This window comes from Chrysemys picta, chromosome 13 (genome assembly GCF_011386835.1).
Source record: "Chrysemys picta bellii isolate R12L10 chromosome 13, ASM1138683v2, whole genome shotgun sequence".
In the NCBI taxonomy this organism is placed as follows: Eukaryota; Metazoa; Chordata; order Testudines; family Emydidae; genus Chrysemys; species Chrysemys picta.
This window is the reverse complement of record NC_088803.1, coordinates 21,807,950-21,831,931: the sequence shown is the minus strand read 5'-3', so window position 1 is coordinate 21,831,931 and position 23,982 is coordinate 21,807,950. Positions and strand designations below refer to the sequence as shown.

The following is a 23,982-nucleotide window of genomic DNA, read 5'->3' as shown; positions in this document are numbered from 1 at the left end:
GCTCTGTAATTTTCATGGAAAATTTCCAGTTTTTGGCCACAAAATGTTGATTGTCAATTTTTTTCACAAAAAGTCAAAAATTTCTTGGAAGAAAAAAAATCCCAGTCATATCTAATGTTACATAGAGGTGTTTCACACATCTCCCTCTAGCTGTCTGATGTCTCTGTGTCTGTCTGCATGTGTTTCTCAGTGCCTGTCTGTCTGTCTGTCTCTTTGCCTATACCTTTCTCTCTCTTTCTATGGCACCTATGGTACATTGAAAACTGTGTTAAAATAATACACTATCACTTGAAATTCTCAAGGGTTCTCCTGGTCCTGCTTGCAGACCAGGGGGCTTGGTATGGAAACATGAGGTCAGTGTCTTTCAGCAGTCAGTCTTTCAGACCGCAACTTCCTATGAAAACAATAACAATAATATGTACATATATTCAGTGCAGCAAGTTGCAGTTATTTAAAAATAAAACCTATAAGCATGTGGGATTTACATTTATTCAGAATTACAGGGCCTGGTTCTGCTCTCAGAATTAGACCTGGTGGATTTATTCATCTGATGAAAGGCTGCACCATCGTTCCTGTGAAAGCCATTCCTTTTCTCTCGCTAAGCTCTTCAGACCTTTTTTAGTGTGGTCTGAAACTACCCAGTGGCTAGCATACGTTGAGGAACAAAAAATCCTTTGCGGCTCTGCATGGCTTGAATTCAGGTCCTGATTTAGTAGAGCACTCAGCCTAGATTTCTAAAGCAATTTAGGGGCTGCTGAGCTCAGTGTTGCACCGCCTAACTGATTGAGGAGCCTAAATTCCATTTTCAAAAGGGATTTGGGCACTGAGGAGTCTAAATCCCATTGACCATCAATAGAATCTGGGAAAATGAGATTTAGGCTTAGTCATTGCGATTCTGAGTGCTGAAGCACATAAATAGCTAAAAAAATCTGGCCTAAGGCACCTAGGTTGCGTAGGTACTTTTGAAAATCCCACTAGGTGCCTATCTGCAACTTTGGGTCCCTAAATGCCTTGGAAAGTCCCACCTCTGAGTTTTAATACTTTTATTTTGACCTAGATGCACCTCATAGAGAAAGCAGAAGAGGACAATCGAACGGTTATCACAGAATTCATCCTCCTGGGATTTGGGGATCTCCCTGAGCTGCAGACCCTTCTCTTCCTGCTGTTTCTAGTGATCTACACTGCGACCATGGCTGGGAACATCCTCATTGTTGTGCTAATTGTGACTGATCAGCATCTTCACACCCCCATGTATTTTTTCCTGGGGAACTTGTCCTGCTTGGAGACTTGCTACACCTCCACCATCCTGCCCAGGCTGCTGACCAGTCTCCTGACTGGGGACAGAACCATCTCAGTCAGTGGCTGTTTTGCACAATTCTATTGCTTTGGTTCTCTGGCATGCACAGAATGCTATCTCCTGGCAGGGATGTCTTATGATCGGTATTTAGCGATATGTAAACCCCTGCACTATGCAGCCTTTATGGACGGTAGGCTTTGCCTCCAGCTAGCAGCTGGGGTTTGGATCAGTGGATTTCTAGTGTGTGTAATAGTGATGTCTTTTATGTCACAATTAATTTTCTGTGGCCCCAATGAAATTGACCATTTCTTTTGTGATTTCACCCCACTAATTCAGCTCTCCTGCAGCGACACCAGCCTGATCACACAGGTTAGTTTTATACTCGTGTCCCTTGATTCACTTTGCCCATTTCTATTAACCCTGACATCCTATGTGTGTATCATCAGCACCATCCTGAGAATCCCATCCTCCACCGGGAGGCAGAAAGCCTTTTCCACCTGCTCCTCCCACCTCATAGTGGTAGCTCTTTTCTATGGGACCCTGATCATTGTCTACATGCTACCAAAATCCGGCACCCCGAGAGCCCTGAACAAAGTTTTCTCCCTTTTCTACACAGTCCTGACTCCCCTGGTCAACCCCCTCATCTACAGCCTGAGAAACAGAGAGGTCCAGGAGGCCCTGCGGAAAGTCATCAGCTAATGTGTGTTGGTCAAATGAATTCCAATGGAGTCACTGATACTGAAGGAATCTTTCTGGCTTAATGAGCAAGATAGTTAATGCCTTCTTTGGGGAATGTGAGGACATACTAAACTTTGGGATTGCGGAATCCCATTCCTGGCTAAAGCTGATACTTGCTACTGCCTTAATTGGAAACCTGACTGTCATGCACTCTACACAGTGAAATTTGAGATTTAAGTTATGTGTTTCACCTACTTCTCTGCTCTCTCTGAGTTGGGAAAATGCCATGTTTTACTTGGCACTGGCCTCAGATACCGTGGGTAGGATTAGCTTGTTAAAATAGTTTCTCTCTCCTTGATGCCCTGGATTCCCAACAGCTGCATACATTTATATCTGGGAAGATTGTGCTGTCTTCCTATTTTTTGTACTATGTGTCTGTGACACTGCACCCCTTATTCTTCATAGTGATATTAGTATGATATAATTATATCAAAATTATGATGTATTTTATGCACGATAAGTCTGTGAGGGATAATTGGAAAGATTATGGTTTGCTGAATCTGATTATCCTATTTGTATGCATGTATTGTTTTTGTATCTGAATTTATGAATATTGACTATGTATCTATTTCACATGTAGCTATTCCTGGGCAATGCCCACTAGGCAAAATGCTGTCAGTCTAGATGGCTGGCTAGGAAGGGCCCATTCAGGTTAATGAGCCATTAGCGAGAACAATAGGACTTAGGAGAAGCTTATCTCCCACCTGGGGAGCCTCCCTGAGGACACCACAGACAGCCTCCGAGTAATGGCTGCTGTGACACTACAGGGACATGTGACCAGATCACCTGGTGCTGCTCTCCATCTTGGGATGTAAGTATTTTTCCACTGACTGGCATGGGAACCAAGCTTTGAAACTAAGGATTCCCGCCATATGCAAAGCTATATAAGGCCCACGATCCAACCCCCCCCCCCGCCCCCTGACTGTCCCTGGGACTCCCTGCCCCTTATCCAACCCCCTCAGTTCCTTGTTGAGCTGTGTGGAGAAGGAAATTCTATTTTGCAGAGGATTTCAATAGGGAGGATGAAGCCCTGGATTCTGAGCCAGTCTGGCAGGTGGGTTGTTAGGAGCCAAGCAGGTGACCTGGCAGAAAACCAGGCAGGTTTAACTGAAACCAAACCAACTCCACAAAACACTTGTATTTCAACAAATGCTAAACTTCAAAGAAACACTTCACTGGAATATTTCTGACCAGCTCTAGGTCCTAGGACTGGGTGGGTTGCTGTGTTTAAACTCCAAATGCTTGGTCCAATCTGCTCCATTCCACAAACAAAGTATTTGATCTTGAGAAGTATTTTATGAGTCCCAGGGTTGAGTCATCTCTGGCAGCAATGCTTTATCACATGCAGAGAGAGAGTAAATGTCTGCAGTGGCAGGGAAAAGCACCTCAGCTTCATTTTGGATTTGGAATATTAACAGAGAACCCCCAGAAAGAAAGCATGGTTTTGTGGTTAAGGAGCTGGTTTGGAATTTGCGCGATGTGTGCTCAATTCTGGCTGTCACAGACTTTCTGTCTCACCCGAGGCAAGTCATTTTATAGCCCAGCCCTCAGTTCCCCATCTCTAAAATGGAAATAAAGCTTTCTTTGTTGGTCTTGTCCATTCAGATAAGAAATGTTGTGGGGCAGGGTGTCTGTACAGTGCCTAACATCATGGGGACCTGATCTTACCTGAGGTCTCTAGGTTCTGTTGCAACATTAATAATCCCACAAGAATGCACTCCTGTGCACCAGCTGGTCCTGGATCTCAAGAGATGAAAAGGCAAGTCCAACAACCTGCATGGCTATCTAGTCCATATATCTTTTCATACCAAATTTCAAGGCAGAGAAATTCTATTAACACCTTCATTGAAACCTTGATTGTGATGGAAACAATGACTGGGCATTAGTTACATTGGTGCAAACCTCAACAGTGTAACTATAGTACAGAGGTAAAAGGACTCTTCAGTCCCCGGGACTCCCTGCCCGGGACTCCCTGCCCCTTATCCAATCCCTGGCCCCGGCCGCTTACTCCCTCTCCCGGAGCCTCAGCACGCGCGTCCAGGAGCGTCCGTGGACAGCGCTGCAGCTGCGTGCCTCCGGCGGGGCCTGAGCTCCTCCCCACTCAGAGCCTCATGGTAAGGGGGCAGGGTTGTGAGCTCCAGCGGGACCGGAGCTCCCGCCAGTTGGCCTGGAGTTCGCAGCCCCACACCCTTATCATGCTTCTCTGAGCGGGGAGGAGCTCAGGTCCCCCTGGAGGCACGCGGATCCTGGATGTGCACGCTGAGGTGCAGGGGGGATGGGGGATGGTGGGGCGGGGGTGAGCCTCAGCCCTTCTCATAGGGGCCCGTGCGGGGCCCGGGGCCTGGGACAAATTGCCCCACTTGTCCCCCACTCTGGGCAGCCGTGACTGGGGGAAGTACTGGACCCAGGCTAAAGAGATTTTTAGTCTGTGTATGGAACACCTGGGGATCCCAAGCTGTAAAGCAAGTGCAACTTGCCCCTTAAGAATCTGCAACCTGCTTGTATCATCACTTAGAGTGAAGATCTGCTATTCCTATCCAATCTATTTAGTATATTAAGTTTAGATTGTGTTTTTTGTTTATATGCTAGGTACTCTGCTTTGATCTGTTTGCTATCCCTTATAATCACTTAAAGTCTATCTGTTGTAGTTAATAAACTTATTTTTGCTTTATTCTAAATCAGTGTCTGAGAATAATAACTCTGGGGCAGAAAGCTGTTGCATATTCCTCTCCACATTGAGGGAGGGGGTGAATTTTATGAGGTTACACTGTATAGTTCTCTGTGCAGCACAAGGCGGTGTAATTTTGGGTTTATACTCCAGAGGGGCTGTGTGCCTTAGGAGCTGGGAGATGCCCTAGCTATGCTTTCCCATGCAGTGGTTGGTCATAGAACCTGCATATGATGCAGCTGGGAGCCTCCTTACCTGTGTGAATGCTGGTGAAAATGCAAGCTTGGAGGGCTTTGCAGCTTGTCTCAGGAGTACAGTGTGAGAGGGAGCCCAGGCTGGTAGGTCAGGGGACTCAGTTACACCCCAGTTTCAGGTGGCACCCCAGGGGAACCCGTCACTGTGTCATTTTGCAATGTGTAGAAGGTGTGTAAGGGTGTGCCTATACTGCAGTGTAAGCCTAGGGTCGTGGGACTCGAAGCCGTAGTTTCAGGGTGTGTGAGCATCCATGCTGAATATTGGTCCTCGGTTTATAATTTCTGGCCTCAGGCCTCACGCCAGTTCTCAGGCGTCGACACTGCGTTACGCAGACCGAAGTGAAACCAGCCTGGGCCAGATTGCCTAGCAGCTCCCCAGCTGAAGCCAATCCAGCCTTTAGTTTGTGGTGCCCTATGGGAAAACTTGACTGTCCATCCAGCAGCCGATCTGTCTTTTGGGTCTCCCCGCTCCTGGAAGATGGAGCCATGGAGGAGTCGGCGTACAAAGCACTTGTCTTGCTTGTGATTTCGCTCCAGTTTCAGGCAACGGTGGACATGTCGGCAGCATTTTATGACCTGCTGATGACCCCTGTTGGAGGAGGAGGAAGCTGATACAGACATGGAAGACTGAAACCGGCTGATGCTGCTCACGGCTCTCAGGAGAGTCACTGATGCCCCCTATGTAGATTGGCGCTTCTGGAGCAGGGCCACAAGCACAGGTGGGTGGAACCACCTCATCACGCAGACCTGGAATGACCAGCAATGGGTCAGGAACTTGCTTATGAAGAAAGCTACATTCCTGGTACTCTGTAAGCAGCTTGTCCTGACCCTCCAGCAACACAACACATCCACAAGAGTGGCCCTACCGGTGCAGAAGTGGGTGGCTCTACCCAGACTGCTACACGTCTGTGGCTAACCAGTTTGGTGGTTGAGCAAGTCAGCAAAAAGCCAGCCATCCTCCTTAAAGTCCGTTGTGGTTTATATTTGTCTGCAATTGACCAGCAAGGCAACTATGGAGCATTCTCAGAGTCCTTTCACCAGAAACCCTAAAAACATGAGAGCCTGGTGTGACACACTGTACTTCAAAATAGCACCCTGTAACCCCCATGTTCATCATTCATAGATGATTGTGATATTTCATACAGAGCATGCCATGTAAGATATCATAAGAAAGATCATGATCTGCTGAAACCTATTGTTCTATCGAAATATGTATGTCTTTAGTGTGTATGAAATTATGAGATTTTGCTTTATTGTTGCCACTGAAATATGTTGTAAGTTTGAGAGCCTCTACTGCCAGGTGGATGTTAACAAACCACTAATCAGCTCTATGACTCAAGTCCACCACAATGGGGGTTTACATGATCACTGCAACTCAGCAACGCCCACCAGAACATGCCAGGGCAAGTGTCTTCTAGAGACATGAACTAAGGATATAAACAGGGGACTAGGGCACCATGCTTCGGCCTTTCTCCTCCCTCACCTATGCTAGAAGCAAGAAGAATGCTGGGGAGACAGAAGACTTCAACAGAGGAGACTGGTCCCAGGCTTGAGCGAGAGGCCTGTGTATTGTGAACTGTAACATCCAGTGGGGTGAGAAAATTGAAAAAATCACACCTCCCTGAGAAACAGTAGCTATGTCTATGGGAGACCCTCTATCGTCCACATAGCACTGTCTACACGGGGGTTTGGGTCAGTGTAACTATGTTGCTGTGCCTCTCATGGGGTCCTGGGAGGGACACAGTGCAGCGGGGCAGTTACGTCAGCAGGAGCGAAATTTAAGTGTAGAGACTTCCACAGTTAGGTTGACATAAGCTGCCTTGCGTCAACCCAACTCTGTAGTGTAGATCAGGCGTCAGTGGTCTTGATGTTTACACTGTTTTAACAACAACATAGCACTGAATTCCCTCCCGAGGGCGCTTTCACTGGGATCATTATCAACAGCCTCAGTGGAGATCCCAACAGCCGCCTGAGCCAGCGCGAGGCAGCTTTCCTCTATAAACCCTGGAAGCTCCAGAGCAGGAGGCAAGAAGGTCCCTCATAATACACACAGGTGAGAGCATCAAGCAAGAAAGCAAACGCCAGCCCAGTGCAGCAATAGAAGGTATGTTTCTTCGCCGAGTGAATGCAGGCTTGTCCATGTGTGGGGGTGGTGCACAACTGCAGGGTGTCAATTCTACAGTGCACCAAACGTTGTGCACAAAGAAAATTTCAGTGGGCTCCAGCAAGAGTCTATATGAACCAGTTCGCATGCAACTTGCAGGTGCCCTTTAGAAATCCCATTGCTCTTGAGTGCACTCCCCCACCCTGCAGACAAGCTCTGAGAGCAGGAGACACTGGGGGGAGCAGCCTGGAAGTGGAAAGCAGGTCCCAATCCCCACAGCCACTCAGCATTGCCATTTCCTGCAGTGGATTCAATTTAAATCTGATCCTTCCTGAGGTTTGTCCACACGTGGAGTTAGTGTGTGGCCGGCTGGGGTGGAAATCTGCAGTGCTCTAGGTTGCCGTGCAGTAAGGGGCCGCACGGATCCTGCTATCGTGCACTAAAAGTCCCCTAGTGGACCTTGCTCTAGTGCTGTTTGAAACTGGGGGAGGTCAAAGTGCACTAGGGAAAGTTGAGTGCCTGAAGCAGGGTCCATGCAGCGTTAGTACATGGCAGGCTAGTGCTCTGGAGAATCACACCCCAGCTTTTCATTTAGACAAGCCCTTAGTCAGACCCTGGGGATCTCATGGAGGACAAAACGGTGCCGTAGTGGGAAGGAGACCAGCTGGAGCACACCAGAGCTGTGCATTTCCTGCTCCGTCTCACTTCCTACTCCCTGCCCCTGTGGCACTGCAGAACGTGGCAGGGAGCATGACTCTGCACTGAATCTAGGCCCAGACACACTCACTCGTCAGCTGGGCTGCAGAGTGCAGCTGGGTAGAGTGTGTCTCTGGTGGGCAAGGACGGAAGCAGGAAGGGGGGTCTGTGCATGGCTGCTAGGGTTTCCCTTTGTGCTCGGGGCAGGGCGCTGGGCTGAGGCCGTTTCCCTGCTGCGCTGCTGTTCAGTGTTTCAGGCACTAGCATGAGGTGAGCATGCTCACGCCCTGTTCTGCTGGCACTGACCTGCAGGCTCCTGTGCTGCGCCTGGTGTCTCAGAGCGGGGGGATGAGAGAGTCTCTTCTTTTCCCACCTGCTGAATGGGGCTGGGAATGGAGCAGAGAAGCAGGTGCCTGGATTGGCAGAGTTTAATGGGCCTGGGAATTTCAAGGGAGTCCGGTGACCAAATCCCCCTGATTTTCAATAGTGTCTAAGTTCTTTAGGTCCCTTTGAATATCCCAACTTCAGTAAAGACTCAGGGAGAGTTTAATTTAAGGAGGAGATGAACAAAAGGGGATGTGCGAGAGGACTTATAAATGGGACAGAGAAGCTCCATAAGGGGCACCTACAAATCAAGAGTGACCCAATGAACTTAAAAGACAACACCTTTAATGCTCAGACATGAAACAATTTTCTTTTTACGCATTGTGTATTTATTGACTGGAACTCATTTTCATAGGAGGTTATCTGGTAATTCAGGAAACTGGATAATGTGGCGAGCTATAGCGACGGATAGATTTGGGTAGGGGGCTAACCGTGGGTGTTGCACCCCTGGGACCAATTCTGAGCTCTACTGCGGGCTCCCAGGGGTCTTTGCGGGAATCACTTAGGGCTTCGGTTCTCCATCTGTACAATGGGCATAAAAAGGTTTTCCAATCTCGCTGTGGTGTTGTGGGGATAAATAAATTAAGGACTGTGAGGTGCTCAGATACTACAGTAATTGGGGCCTGATAATCACTTAACAATGTCTAGTTACACCAACAAAGTATAAAATATAGAAGGTTTTATGACATAGGCCAAGAATTAACTCTGGGGAAACAAGGTGTGTGACCAATTTTATTGGAACAATAAAAGATGTTACCTCACCTAGCTTGTCTCTGTAATATCTGACTATCAACATGGCTACAACTCCACTGTCTGGGGAAAACATTCCCCATATATGTGAGATTGTGCAAAGGTCTTTAAGGGACCTGAATACTTTCTAAAGCATCTGGTACTGGCCGCTCTTTAAGACAGGACTCCAGATTAGAGGAATCACTGCTCTTCTTGGGTGTGTCGATACCTGTGTTTCTGACCGAGTCTCACAGGTCCAAGGTACGTGGCCCTAGAAGACAATATGTGACTTTGTCATTTTCCTCTTTGAACGTTCATGTAATTGAATGGAGGAAACTTTCTATTGTTTAATAACAGAGGAAATTATTCCACTGTTTGGTGCTTTTTTCCCTACTAGTACAACTCATGGAGAAAGCAGAAGGTGGAAATCAAACGCCCGCCACAGAATTCATCCTCTTGGGATTCGGGAATCAACCAGGAACCTCCTCATTGTTGCACTAGTTGTGACTGATCAGCACCTTCACACACCCATGTACTTCTTCCTGGGGAACTTGTCCTGCTTGGAGACCTGCTACACCTCCACCATCCTACCTAGGGTGCTGGCCAGTCTCCTGACTGGGGACAGAACCATTTCTGTGGAGGGCTGCATCACACAATTGGCTGTATTTGGTTTTCTAGTAACTACAGAGTGTTATCTCTTGGTGGTGATGTCTTACGATCGGTATTTAGCCATATGCAAACCGCTGCACTATGGAGCCCTTATGAACGGCCGGCTGTGCCTCCAGCTAGCAGCTGGGTCTTGGATAAGTGGATTTCTAGCTTGTACAATATTAGTGTGTCTCATGTCAGAGTTAATTTTCTGTGGCCTCAATGAAATGGATCATTTCTTCTGTGATCTCACCCCAATGGTAAAATTCTCCTGCAGTAACACCAGCCAGATCACTCCGGTTATTTATATATTTTCCTTCCTAAATATAGTTCTCACATTTCTATTAACCTTGACGTCCTATGTTTGTGTCATCAGCACCATTCTGAGAATCCCTTCCACCACCGGGAGGCAAAAGGCCTTTTCCATCTGCTCCTCTCACCTCATCGTGGTGACAATCTTCTATGGGACCATAATGATTGTCTACATGGTACCGAAATCCAGCACCCTGAGAGCCCTGAACAAAGTATTCTCTGTCTGCTACACAGTCCTGACGCCCCTGGCCAATCCGCTCATCTACAGCCTGAGAAACAGAGAGGTCAAGGAGGCCTTGAGAAACGCTGTCAGGAGATCTGTGACCCTTACAAAGAATTTAGATTAGTTTTCTAAAATGAGGATCAGTCAATCAGGTTTCTCTTGTCAAAGCAGCAGGGTCAAGTGGCCCCTGACACCGAAGTGCTGTATGAAAGACGTGCATGTGAATAAATATATTTGTAAATTATAGAGACGGTTGGAAAATGTTTTTGGAGGTTTTTTTGGGGGAGAAACTTTTGACTTTTCATCAAAGAACTGAAAGCCATGAAAATGAAAAAAAGCTATGTTTTTTGGAATGTGAAATCCGAAAACTTTCAGCTGGAAGTTGAAAAAAGTGGTTCTGTTGTTTGTTTTCTGTTTTCTGTCAAAAAAAAAAAAAAGAAGTCAGTATCTCTGAGGGAAGCAGCGATTTTTCATGCAAAAGTTTTTGCTGAAATAAGCTTTTACTAAAAAGTTTTCACCAGCTCTAGTAAACAGTATGTGAATGGATGAAGAGCTGGTAGCTGGTAGCTGGTGCTCAAGAATATGTATTTTTTTTTAGGACCAATAAAAATTATTGTTGCACACTGCAAATTGGCTTCCTTTGTTTAGTTTTGTATGTGGAGTTCTTAATAATCCCCATCTCAGTTCCATTGGATACTCCCTTCCAATCTGCAAGTGTTATGATTTATTTCTTGTTCATAGTTGCATTGCTTTGTGCTTGCTTCTTTCCCGCAAGCAGAGAATCCTAGAATCCTAGAAGTGTAGGACTAGAAAGGACCTCGAGAGGTCATCTGCACATCTGCATTCATGGCAGGACTAAGTGTGATCTAGACCGTCCTTGACAGGTGTTTGTCTAACCTGTTCTTAAAACCCCTAAGGATGGAGATTCCACAACCTCCCTAGGCAATTTGATCCAGTGCTTAACCACCCGAATAGGAAGTCTTTCCTAATGTTCAACCTAAATCACCCTTTCTGCAATTTAAGCCCATTGCTTCTTGTTCTATCCTCAGAGTTTAAGGAGAACAATTTTTCTCCCTCCTCCTTGTAACAACCTTTTATGTACTTGCAGATGGTTATCATATACCCTCTCAGTTTTCTCTTCTCCAGACTAAACAAACCCAATTTCTTTAATCTTCCCTCATAGGTCATGTTTTCTAGACCTTTCATCATTTTTGTTGCTCTTCTCTGGGCTTTCTCCAGTTTGTCCCCATCTTTCCTGAAAAGTGGCGCCCAGGACTGGCACAATATTCCAGTTCAGGCCTTATCAGCACAGAGTAGAGTGGAAGAATTACTTCTCGTATCTTGCTTACAAGACTCCTGGTAATACATTCCAGAATGATGTTCGCTTTTTTTGCTAACGTGTTACACTGTTGACTCACATTTAGCTTGTGATCCACTATGACCCTCAGATCCCTTTCCGCAGTACTGCTTCCTAGGCAGTCATTTCCCTTTTTGTATGTATGCAATTGATTGTTCCTTTCTAAGTGGAGTACTTTGCATTTGTCATTGTTGAATTTCATCCTATTTACGTCAGATCATTTCTCATTTGTCCAGATCATTTTGAATTTTATTCCTATCCTCCAAAGCACTTGCATCCCCTCCCAGCTTGGGAAAAGGAATGGTCTGTGCCCCAAGGAGATCAGCGTGCCCCTTACATGGTGCCCCTTTCTACTCAGTTGTGCAGGGACAGGAGAAAGAGGGGGCCCTGGACTCCCAACCCTGCCCCCCCCATGCACACACCTTCTTTCCGCCCTGCAAGAGTCACACTTCGGAATTAACCCACTCTTCCGGGGCCGGGGGAGGGAGGGGACGCGGAGGGCCACAGGTGGGGTGGGTGCGGAAACTCGGAGATTCATAGCTTTTAAGGTGAAAAAAGTCCATTCTGATCATTGTAGTCACAGCTGCTGCCCAGTAGAGACCAGATCAGGCCAGCCAGGGATTGGTCACTCAGCCCCAGCACACTGGGGGCTGGTGAAGATTTGGGGGAGCTCAGTAAAACTGCCAGGCCCCACTCTCGCTGTCTCTACCCCAGCCTGGTGTGGCTGTGAGGCCCCAGCAAGGGAAGAATGGGTAATTGGGGAGCGAGTTCACCCCGCACTTACCCCACAGCAGTTATCCCTGCACTTACCCCACATCTCCTGTGGGACTGGGCTTGGCTTCCCGCTCCGGTACGTTGGCTCTCCTCACTCACAGATTTGCTGTGGGGGCTCCTCTCAGTGAGTGGGGGGCTGAGCTGTCTGACCACCCCAAGGGGACAAGGATGTGGAGGGTTAAGGAGGGAAAAGGTCCCTAGCACCACATACAGTGAAGGTGGGATGCTGGTGCCAAGGTAAAAGTGTGAGGGGCCCTGTGTGTGTATGTGGGGGGTTCCAGGTGAGCTCCAGGGGATGGGAGTGATGGAAGAAGGGAGAGGGGTTTGGTGCAGCCAAGAGTTGGGGGTATTTGGGCTGATGTGTAGGGTAGATGGACCTGGGTTTTGGGGGCTGCAGAAGGGATCTGGGGGGAGTAAGGGGCGGTGGTAGGGGGCTGGGGGTAAATTGATAGAGGGAGGCTGCACGGAGGGAAGTGGTTTGGTGTCAGTGGGGGATGGGGGTGTGGGGGCAGTTTTCAGAGGTGGGTTTATTGGGGAATGGCGCTGGGGAGGCGGTGACCGGTGTCAGGGGAAGGTCTGGGTGCAGAGGGTTGGAGGGGGAGGCGACTGGCAGGGTGATGTTTCCAGGGGGCATTTATCTGGGGGGTTGTGCCACGGGGTGGGTTTATGTGGGGAGAGGGGGGTTGGTGGAGTGGGGAGGTGGGATGGGTGTGGAGGGGTGTTGCAGGAGGAGGTTTTGTGGGGTTTGGGTTTTTCTGGGGAGGGTTGGAAGTGTTTATTTGGGGATGGGGCAGGAGGGGGTTGGATGGGATTAAACAGGAGCACAGTGGGGTTGGGTGGGAGGCTGAGGGGAAGGAGGTAGGAGCTATAGGAGGGGGTTATTTGGGGATCTCTAGGGGATTGAAGGGGGTGTGGGAGGGATGGGTGGGAGCTGTGGACAAATCCCATGGCTGTATGTTGGGTAAATTGATTTTTAGTTTGGAAACCATCCATGTATTTTCTGTCCCAATTAATTCTCTCTGACCCTGTGATAAATGAAGTGTGGGGGTGGGGAGAGGGTAACTCCCTTTTATGGACACCCAGCCAGCCAGCCCTTCATTTAGCACAGACCCCAATGAAACGGCCCATTTTTCTGGTGATCTCACCCCAGTGCTAAAACTGTCCTGCAGCAACACCAGCCTGATCAGGCTGGTTCTTTATATATTTACCTTCCTAGATGTAGTTTCCCCATTTCCATTAACGTTGACGTCCTATGTTTGTGTCATCAGCACCATCCTGTGAATCCCGTCCACCAGTGGGAGGCAAAAGGCCTTTTCCACCTGTTCCTCTCACCTCAGCATTGCAACACTTTAGCATGGGACCATAATGCTTTGTGCTTGTCTCTTTCCAGAGAAGACAGAAGGAACGGTCTGAGCCCCAAGGAGATCACAGTAGTTTAGACTGTGATTTTCCTCTACTCAGCTAACCAGGGGCGCTGGAGGGGGAGATGGTTGCAGTTTCACAACCTCTTGTTTGCAGCTTGCTCACCAGATACTTGTCCCTGCAAGTGTCATGCTGCCCCAGGGTGATCAGGGCCTTCATTTTTGAGCTTTCATTTTTTTAAATAAAAGTAGAAATATGTCATCACTATTTAACAGTGAGGGCATTTAGTCATTGGAACATCAGTGACCATTTTTAAATCAACATGGGATTTGTTCTAAATCAAGATCTGCTTGGGGAATTATTTTTGGGGAAGTTCTATGGCCTGTATTATACAGCAGTTCAGACTGGATGACCACAGCGGTCCCTTCTGGCCTTGCAATCTGTTAATCATTTATCTCTCGCCAAAAGCACACCTTGCTCACAACTTGCTCTTTTCTTTCTGCGGCATTGGTATTGAAAGAATGAGGGAGAGAGAGAGGGAGTACTGGTGTGGAGGGAGAAAGATTCAGGAGATGAATTAATACAGAGATTGTACTTAGATTTCTTTAAGAGAGGTAATTCTGTGGACAAGACTTTCAATTATGGGAGCCCAAAGAACAGCTTCTAAACTGGGACTTTCCAAGGGACCTAGAGGAGCACTAAATAAGAAAAATAAATGAAAAGGGCTAGATAAAAATGAGCAAGTCAACAAAAAGCCAGCCATCCACCTTAAAGTCCTTTGTGGATTATATTTGTCTGCAATTGACCAGCAAGGCAACTATGGAGCGTTCTCAGAGTCCTTTTACCAGAAACCCCGAAAACATGAGAACCTGGTGTGACACACTGTACCTCCAAATAGCGCACTGTAACCCCCATGTTCATTGTTCATAGATGGTTGTGATATTCCATACAGAGCATGCTATGTAAGATATCATAAGAAAGGTCATGATTTGCTGAAACCTGTTGTTCTATCCAAACATGTATGTCATTAGTGTGTATGAAATTATGAGATTTTGCTGTATTGTTGTTACTGAAATATGTTGTAAGTTTGAGAGACTCTACTCCCAGGTGGGTGTTAACAAACCACTGATCAAGTCTATGACTCAGTTGTACAAGTCCACCACAATGGGGGTTTACGTGATCACTGTGACTCAGCAACGCCCACCAGGACATGTCGGGGCAAGTGTCTTCTAGGCACATTAACTAAGGATATAAAACAGGGGACTAGGGCATCATGCTTGGGCCTTTCTCCTCCCTCACCTATGCCGGAAGCAAGAAGAATGCTGGGGAGACAGAAGACTTCAACAGAGGAGACTGGTCCCAGGCTTGAGCAAGAGTCCTGTGTATTGTGAACTGCAACATCCAGTGGGGTGAGAAAATTGCTTGTTCTAAATACTGTCTAGTGTGATAAGGGTTAAGATTTAGATTATGCACTTATCTTTTATTTTCTTTGGTAACTATCTCTGACCTTTTAAGCCTTCTACTTATAACAACTTAAAATCTATCTTTCTGTAGTTTTACATTTTACCTAAAACTGTATTTCAGTTGAAGTTCTTGGGGAATCTCAACTCAGGTTACAAAGGCTGGTGCATGTTCTCCCCACATTGAGGGAGGGGCAGACTGGGTAATAAACTTACAATGTTCAGGCTTCTGACCAGGGCAAGATGGTACAGTTCTGGGGTACAAGGCTGGGGAGATGTGGGGGAATTGGCTGGTGCCTTTCTCGGTGTGATTCCTGAGTGGCTCTGGGATCATTCATGCAAGCTAGCTGGGTGTGGTGCTCCACATGCTGTTGAGTTGAGCGAGAACAACATCTAGAGGGGTTTGCAGCTTGTCACTAGCAAAGCATTGTGAGGGACAGCCCAGGCTGGAGAGTTAAGGGGGCACAGTGATACCCCAGTTCCAGGTGGTACCCTGGGGATCCCATCACACCTGGACAGTCTGGAAAAGGTTTAAATTTTGTCTTTTTCTTGCAACAGTCTGTGCTTCTGTTGGGCTTTTCAAAGAGGCCTGTGGGACTTAGGTGCTGGAGGACAGGTCTACATGTTAAATACCACATCGACACAATTGAACCGCTGTAGCACTTAAATGAAGACGCTCCTACACCGATGGGAGAGCTCTCTCTTTAAACGGATTCAGTTGTTTGCCCCCCTACCAAACTCTCATTGGGAGGCTTCTCCAGAACCTCACCCCTCTGGTGATTAGAAACCAACTTCAAATTTCCAGCCTGAATTTGCTCATGGCCAGTTCATCTCCATTTGTTCTGGAGCCAACCTTGTCCTTTAGCTTCAATAGCTCTTCACCCTCCCTGGTATTTAACCACCTAACTTATTTATCCAGAACACTCTGCCTTCTTTTCACTAGACTAAACAAGACAGCCTCTTCCCGTTTCCTCTCAGAAGATAGGCCTTCCATTCCCCGGATCGTCCTAGTAGCTGTTCTCAGCACCTGAGCATAACCTGAGAAAGGGCAGACGCCTCAGTGAAATCCAGTAGGGACTCTGTTATGCCAGTCTGTGTCCCTGGGAGGCCTCAGATAATATCAGGATGGGCAGGCACCAGTACAAACAGAAAGATGGATGGATAGACAGACAATGAAGCTATTGCACAATGAAATGTTGCATGGAAGCTAACAGAGAGGGGTTCTCCGAACAAAAGCAAAAAATTCACACTGGGGAGACCAGTCAGAGTTAACTAGTGCCTGCTGTTTTCTCCAATAAACAGCAACTCTCTGCTGTTAATCCCCAGTGTATTGAGAGGAGGCCCATTAAATATGAGCAGGTTGTAGTAGGGATGAGAGCACGCAGGGAAGATCAGCAGCACTGCTGCCAACATGATTCTTCGCTTAGCAGAAAGGATGAGGTAGAACAAGCAGGTCTGTTTGCTTTGTACAATCGTTTGTTTAAAACAAAACAAAAGGGTGGAGGAATATCAAGGGGGGAAATGTTCCTGCTGGCTCCTGAACAGCTGGGAAGGTTAATTATGTACAAGACACATTCAGCTACAAGGTATGGTGCTTCAGCCCGCGCAGAATCCCTTTGGCATTTGCCTATAGTTAAATCCTGGAATGTCTCTAACCCGCTGGCTCACCTATCCACCTTGGTCACCATGCAGAGATCAGGGACCAAACTCAGTGAGGAAAATACACCACTTACCAAAGGGCTGATTTTTCCACTGGTATTTCCCATATTCATTCTATCTATCTATCTATCTATCTATCTATCTATCTATCTATCTATCTATCTATCTAATCTTATTCCCATTCTTTGATCACCACCCCTTCACCTTTCAATTCCCTCCCTCCCTCCCTCTCCTCTTCTCTGGCATTTCTATCTTGGTTTTCAGTCCCTCAGTCTTTCTTCCCTCAAAGTCAGGGCTTCTGCCAAGCTCCCCGCTGCATAGTCTGTGGTCCCCTCTCAAAAACGGCTTCACTGAGCACTTTCATTTAATCCCAAGAGTGCATTCTTGGTAGTTATTCAGATTCTGTGGTGATAATTCCCAGTATAAGTGCTTGCATAGATTGCTATATAGGTAGTCATGAAACTGATAGGAAAACCAGTTGATTTTATCTAGGGCAATGTTGTTCAGATAAACTGTCTTTTGAAGACTGGACTCCTGGTGGCGTTAACATTGTCACTGCGAGGTCAATGAGAGCCAGGACTTTCCATAAAGTCCTCACTGAAAGGGTCTGTTCTTTAGCTGGAATCATTCTTTTAGGTCACCTGTGTTTCTTCTCCTCCCTAAACTTCACTCGCTAATTGAACTATGGGTTACATAGTTCGTTCTCTGTTTGTTACCTGGCTGGGCTTAAGCCAGCTCTAATTGTCCTAGACTATATGGAGTTTATAAACAGAGCTGGTCAGAAAATATTTTGGTTTTGTATAAAAAATTTCAACAAAAAATGAAAAAAACCACACAATTTTTTATAAAACTTTACATTGAAAAACTGAAATACTAAAAACTTGAAAACCCAATTTTTTTGGCATTTTGTTTGTTGACAAACAAAATTAAAATATTTGAGGAAAACACACTTTCTGCCAAAACCCCAAAATTTTCTGTCAAAATGATTGGTGGAAAACTTTTGACCAGTCCTGTGATATATCCAGATAGGAGAGTATTTCAGCTCAGAGGTTGTGGAAATGGATTAAAACAGCCTCTGTATATAACCTCTCTCGTTCCTGTTCTTTTTCCTCTAAAACCCGTGTGGTTCATGCTTGCTGTCTTGACTCTATTCGAATGGTATGTTCTCCCAGTTTCCTTTCAGCAAAGTCAAAGGGGCTCTTGATTTCTCTTCAGTTCCTTGGACACCTGCCTCTTCCTGCCACTCCCCTGAGCACGCCTGTGAGTCAGTCCTGGGTTTCTCACAAACCATTGCCTCAAAAATTTCATACAAACCTAAGAATAGCCAGACTGGGTCAGATGAATGGTCCTTCTAGCCCAGTATCCTGTCTTCTGACAGTGGCTGGTGCCAGGTGCCCCAGAGGGAATGAACAGAACAGGGCAATTTATGGAGTGATCCACCCTTTGTTGTCCAGTCCCAGCTTCTGGGAGACAGAGGTTTAGGGACACCCAGAGCATGAGGTTTTGTCCCTGACCTTCTTGGTTAATAGCCATTGATGGACCTACCCTCCAGGAATATATCTCATTCTGTTTTGAACCCAGTTATATTTAGGCCTTCACAACATCCCCTGGCAATGAGTTCCACAGACTGACTGTGCGTTGTGTGAAGAAATACTTACGTATGTTTGTTTTAAACCTGCTGCCTATCAATTTCATTTGGTGACCCTAGTTCTTGAGTTATGAGAAGGAGTAAATAACACTTCTTTATTTACTTTCTCTACACCGGTCATGATTTTATAGACCTGAATCATATCCCCCCAAACTATCTCTTTTCCAAGCTGAGCCATCCCCGTCTTTTTATTCTCTCCTCATATGGAAGCTGTTCCATCCCCCTAATCATCTTTGCTGCCCTTCTCTGTACCTTTTCCATTTCTAATATGTCTTTTTTGAGATGGGGCAACCAAAGCTGAACACAGTATTCAAGATGGACAAGTGCAAAGTACTCCATTTAGGAAGGAAAAATCATTTGCACACATACAAAATGGGAAATGACTGCCTAGGAAGGAGTACTGCGGAAAGGGATCTGGGGGTCATAGTGGACCAGAGGCTAAATATGAGTCAGCAGTGTAACACTGTAGCAAAAAAAGCGAATATCCAGCTTGAGTGTTGTAAGCAAGATACGCGAAGTAATTCTTCCGCTCTACTCCGCACTGATAAGGCCTCAGCTGGAGTATTGTGTCCAGTTCTGGGTGCCACATTTCAGGAAAGATGGGGACAAATTGGAGAAAGTGCAGAGAAGAGCAACAAAAATGATGAAAGGTCTAGAAAACATGACCTATGAGGGAAGATTGAAGAAATTGGGTTTTTTAAGTCTGGATAAGAGAAAACTGAGAGGGGACATGATAACAGTCTGCAAGTACATAAAAGGTTGTTACAAGGAGGAGGGAGAAAAATTGTTCTTGTTAACCTCTGAGGATAGGACAAGAAGCAGTGGGCTTAAGCTGTAGCAAGGGAGGTTTAAGTTGGACATTAGGAAAAACTTCTTAACTGTCAGGGTGGTTAAGCACTGGAATAAATTGCCCAGGGAGGTTGTGGAATCTCCATCATTGGAGTTTTTAAAGACCAGGTTAGACAAACTCCTGTCAGGGATGGTGTAGATGCCCCATGAGTGCAGGGGCCTGGACTAGATGACCTCTCGAGGTCCCTTCCCGTTTTACGATTCTATGATTCTATGTGGCTGTACAATGGAGTTATATAGAGGCAATATGATATTTTGTGTCTTATTATCTTTCCCTTTCCTAATACTCTGTTAGCTTTTTTGACTGCTGCTGCACATTGAGTGGATGTTTTCAGAGAACTAGCCACAATGAGTCCACAAAGATCTCTTCCCTGATTGGTAACAGCTAATTTAGACCCCATCATTTTATATGAATAGTTGGGATTATGTTTTCCTATGTGCATTACTTTGGATTTATCAACTTTGAATTTCATCTGCCATTTTGTTGCCCAGTCACACAATTTTGTGAGAACCCTTTGTAACTCTTTGCAGTCTGCTTTGCACTAATGTATCTTGAGTAGTTTTGTATTGTCTGCGAATTTTGCCACCTCACTATTTACCCCTTTTTCCAGATCTTTTATGACTATGCCGAACAGCCCTGGTCCCATGAATCCGCTCTCTCTCTCTCTCTCTCTCTCTCTCTCTCTCCCTCTCTTTCTCTCGCAGCTTTATAAAGAAATGCAAACTGCTCTAATTATTCTGCCTCTTTTTACTGCTCAGTCATATCTGGGTACAGATTGCACCTGTGGCTGCAGCCAGAAAACAAAACCCCTAAGTGTCCATCCAGCTCCATTGCATTGGGAATAGGACCATTGACATGGTGGTGGATGCTACCTTCAGCCTATTTGCTTTTCTCCTGCTTTGTCCTCTTCCCTCCACAGCAATGGAGAACCAGACAGTGGTGAGCGAGTTCGTCCTCCTGGGTCTGACCCATCTCCTGGTACTACAGCGCCCTCTCTTCATTCTCTTCCTCCTGCTCTACGTGACCAGTCTGTTGGGTAATGGGGCCATCATAGCTGTGGTGCTGGCTGAGCCCCGGCTTCACACCCCCATGTACTTCTTCCTGGGCAACCTCTCCTGCCTGGACATCTTCTACTGCACGGTCACCATTCCCAAGATGCTGGTCAGCTTCTTCTCGAGGCGCCAAACCATCTCCTTTGCTGGCTGTCTGGCCCAGCTCCACTTCTTCCACTTTCTGGGCAGCAGTGAGGCCATGCTGCTGGCTGTCATGGCCTATGACCGCTATGTTGCCATTTGCAACCCGCTGCGCTACAGGCTGGTCATGAGCCCACAGACCTGCCTGCTCCTGGCAGTGGCCACCTGATCCAATGGCTTCCTGCATGCCCTGATGCACACGGTCATGATATCTCAGGTGAATTTCTGTGGCCCCAATGAAATCCAGCACTTCTTCTGTGACATCAAGCCCCTGCTGAGCCTGGCCTGTAGCAGCATCCACCTCAATTTGACCCTGCTCAACATCATTACCGGGGGCATTGGTCTGGGTTCCTTTGCCCTCACACTCCTCTCCTACCTCTACATCATCTCCTTCCTTCTCCTGAAGGTCCGCTCCCAGAAAGCAGGAGAAAGGCCTTCTCCACCTGCAAATCCCACCTCATGGTAGTGGCACTGCTCTATGTGCCGGTCATCTTCAATTATATGCTCTCCTCTGCGGGAAGCTCCTCTGAGAGGGAGATGGTTGCCACCCTCATGTACAGCATTGTCACCCCAGCCCTGAACCCCCTGATCTACACCCTGAGGAACCAGGAAGTGAAATCTGCTCTGAGGAAAGCGCTAAGGAGAAACTGCTTCCTTGGAAAAGAATAACTAAAGTAGAGACAATAATCAATGCAACAAAGGGTCTGACTCTGATATTGTCACGGGAAGTGGGCTGTACAATGTAAGGCACAGTTCTGCATGGGGCACATACTTTAGGGAAACATGTTAATTACCATTTATTGTATTATTTGCATTACAACCGTGCAGAGAAATCACAAGGTAGGGAATCATTCTAAATTGTCATTGTCATCTGTATCTGCATTACAGTTGTGCCAAGCGAAGAGAGCATTGGGAATGACTGAATCATCATTGTTCTAATGCTTTTTTTTTTTAACACCAGTGCAAACGAAATAGACTGCTGCAAATAGAAGTGAATGGATTTTTGTACTGGCATGGGAAAGTTAATTGAAAATTATGTATATATATTTAGCAACATTTTCACTGGAGAACTTTGACTGTTCATCAAAAAACTGAACACCTGAAAACAGAAATATTTTGGTTTTCAGCAACCAAATACCAAAAATATTATTACGAAAACTGCCCCAAACCAAAAAAGTTGGGGGAGAAGGGGGAGGGAGAGATGTTTGACCAATTTTTTTCAAGGTTTCAGGTTTTGATCAAAATTTGAAAAAATTTGAAAAGAGCAGACTCATTCTGTGAACAGTTTCGTTTAGTCAAAACTCAATTTTTTAATTAAAATAAACAAATTTGATGGAAAATTTTCAATAAACTTTTATAAGCATCCTGTCTGATTTATTATTGTTACCATCGCAGGGTGGTAGAAATCTGCAGGTAAATTTGCTGCAGAGATTTCATTTTAACAGAAGTGGTAAATATTTAGTTTTAAGAAATGTAAAAGTGACAAAAATGGCTATTGCAAATAACCTATAATTGTTTTTTCATGTTGTGTTTGTGCGGATTGGGTTGACAATGTCAGAAATTTCCACTTTTTAAACAATTTGAATCGAGTGTCTGACTTTTTTCTTGCATCTGAAGAAGTGAGGTTCTTACCCACGAAAGCTTATGCTCCCAGTACTTCTGTTAGTCTCAAAGGTGCCACAGGACCCTCTGTTGCTTTTTACAGATTCAGACTAACACGGCTACCCCTCTGATACTTGACTTTTTTCTGACTGCAGTTTGACAAAACCTTATGAGCTCCTAGGAAATGAAAGATTAAAGGATTGGAGAACATGCTTTATAGTCGTTCACTCAAGGGGATCATTCTATTTAGCTTAGCAAAGAGATGGTTAAGGAGTGACGTGATCAGAGTCCATAAGTACCTACATGGAGAACAAATATTTAGTAATGGGCTCTACTGGCTAGTAGACACAGGTGTAACACGATGGAAGTTGAAGCTAGACTAATTCATACTGGAAATAAAGTGTACATTTTTAACAGTGAGGGTGATTAATCACTGGAAGAACTTAGCAAGGATTGAGTGGATTCTCCATCAATGACAATTTTAAAATTTCCAAGGGGCTAAAGCAGTGCACTGCCATTGGTGTTCTTGGGACCTTTCCTGAGACAGAGGCTGGAGGTCAATATTTGCTGGTTGTTCTGGACTGCTTCACAAAAGGACTTGTTGAGGCTTATCCAGTAAGAGCTCCAGAGCTGTGACAGCAACCGGGGTCCTAGTGAATGAATTCTTCACCACATTTGGGATCCTGGATGAGTAACACACAGATCAAGGGACACACTTTGAATACAAAGCATTTCTGCAGATTTGGGAGATTCTAGGGTTCCTCAAAACCTGCCCCACCCCAGCACACCCTCATCTGGTGGGATGGTGGAAAGGTTCAATAGGACGCCGGGAGTTAAGCAGGCTGCCTTTCTAGAAGAGCACCAAAGGGACTGGGGCCAGCATGTCCCATTCTTTATAGCGGTGGTCTTCAACCAGGGGTACATGTACCCCTGGGGGTACACAGAGGCACAGGCGCCAATTTCCTCTCTACCTGGGGGGTGCTCGACCCCCCCTCTGCCCTATGCCCACCCCCACTCCATCTCTTCCTCCAAGCTCCCACCCCTACCCCATCTCTTCCCGCCCCTGCTCCACCCCCAGTCCCGCCCCCACTCCACCCCTTCCTCCAAGGCCCCACCCCTGCCCTGCCTCTTCCTGTCCCCACTCTGTCTCCTTCCTGCCTCTTCCCGCCCCCTCCCCTGAGCGCACCCCATCCCTGCTCCTCCCCTTTCCTCCCAGTGCCTCCTGCATACCACTGAACAGCTGTGATGCTGGGAGGGAGGGGGAGGAGTTGATCAGCGGGTTTGCCAGTGAGTGGGAGGCACTGGGAGGAGGGAGGGAGCTTGGCTGCCAGTGGTTACCAAGCACCCGCTAATTTTTTTCTGTGGGTGCTCCAGTCCTGGATCACCCATGGAGTTGGTGTCTATGCACTGAAGTCTTCCAGGGGGTACATCAACTCTACAGAAAAAGCACTAGCCGAGTCATTACAAACTACAATTTCATACAGCCAATGACTTGTTCATACTGCTCTATAGACTATACACTGAAATGGAAGTACAATATTTATATTACAATTAGGGCATTCAAGCAATTAAAAAATGTATCACACAATTAAAAAAAATTAATCGTGATTAATCACGTGATTAACTGCATGATTAATTGAGCTGTTAAACAATAATAAAATACCATTTATTTAAATATTTTTGGATGTTTTCTACATTTTCAAATATATTGATTTTAATTAAACACAGAATACAAAGTGTACAGTGCTCACTTTATATTTACTTTTTATTACAAATATTTGCATTGTAAAAAACAAAAGAAATAGTATTTTTCAATTCACCTAATACAAGTACTGTAGTGCAATCTCTTTATCATGAAAGTTGAATTTACAAATGTAGAATTATGTACAAAAATAACTTCATTCAAAAATAAAACAATGGAAAACTTTAGAGCCTGCAAGTCCACTCAGTCCTACTTCTTGTTCAGCCAATCGCTCAGACAAACAGATAATGCTGCCCACTTCTTGTTTACAATGCCACCTGAC

The 23,982-nt window shown here is 46.0% G+C and overlaps 1 protein-coding gene and 2 pseudogenes across 1 annotated transcript; all 3 read left to right on the top strand.

The window, feature by feature from the left end:
• The first annotated feature begins 1,057 nt into the window (after window positions 1-1,057).
• On the top strand, window positions 1,058-1,996 carry LOC112060445 (olfactory receptor 11A1-like). Its single transcript, XM_024110841.2, has one exon. It carries the CDS (start codon window positions 1,058-1,060, stop codon window positions 1,994-1,996), a length of 939 nt encoding a protein of 312 aa, XP_023966609.2.
• A 7,276-nt stretch (window positions 1,997-9,272) lies between these two features.
• On the top strand, window positions 9,273-10,367 carry LOC135975185 (olfactory receptor 6C4-like; annotated as a pseudogene).
• Window positions 10,368-20,018: 9,651 nt separating this feature from the next.
• Window positions 20,019-21,134, top strand: LOC103306567 (olfactory receptor 12D1-like; annotated as a pseudogene).
• Window positions 21,135-23,982: the final 2,848 nt, after the last annotated feature.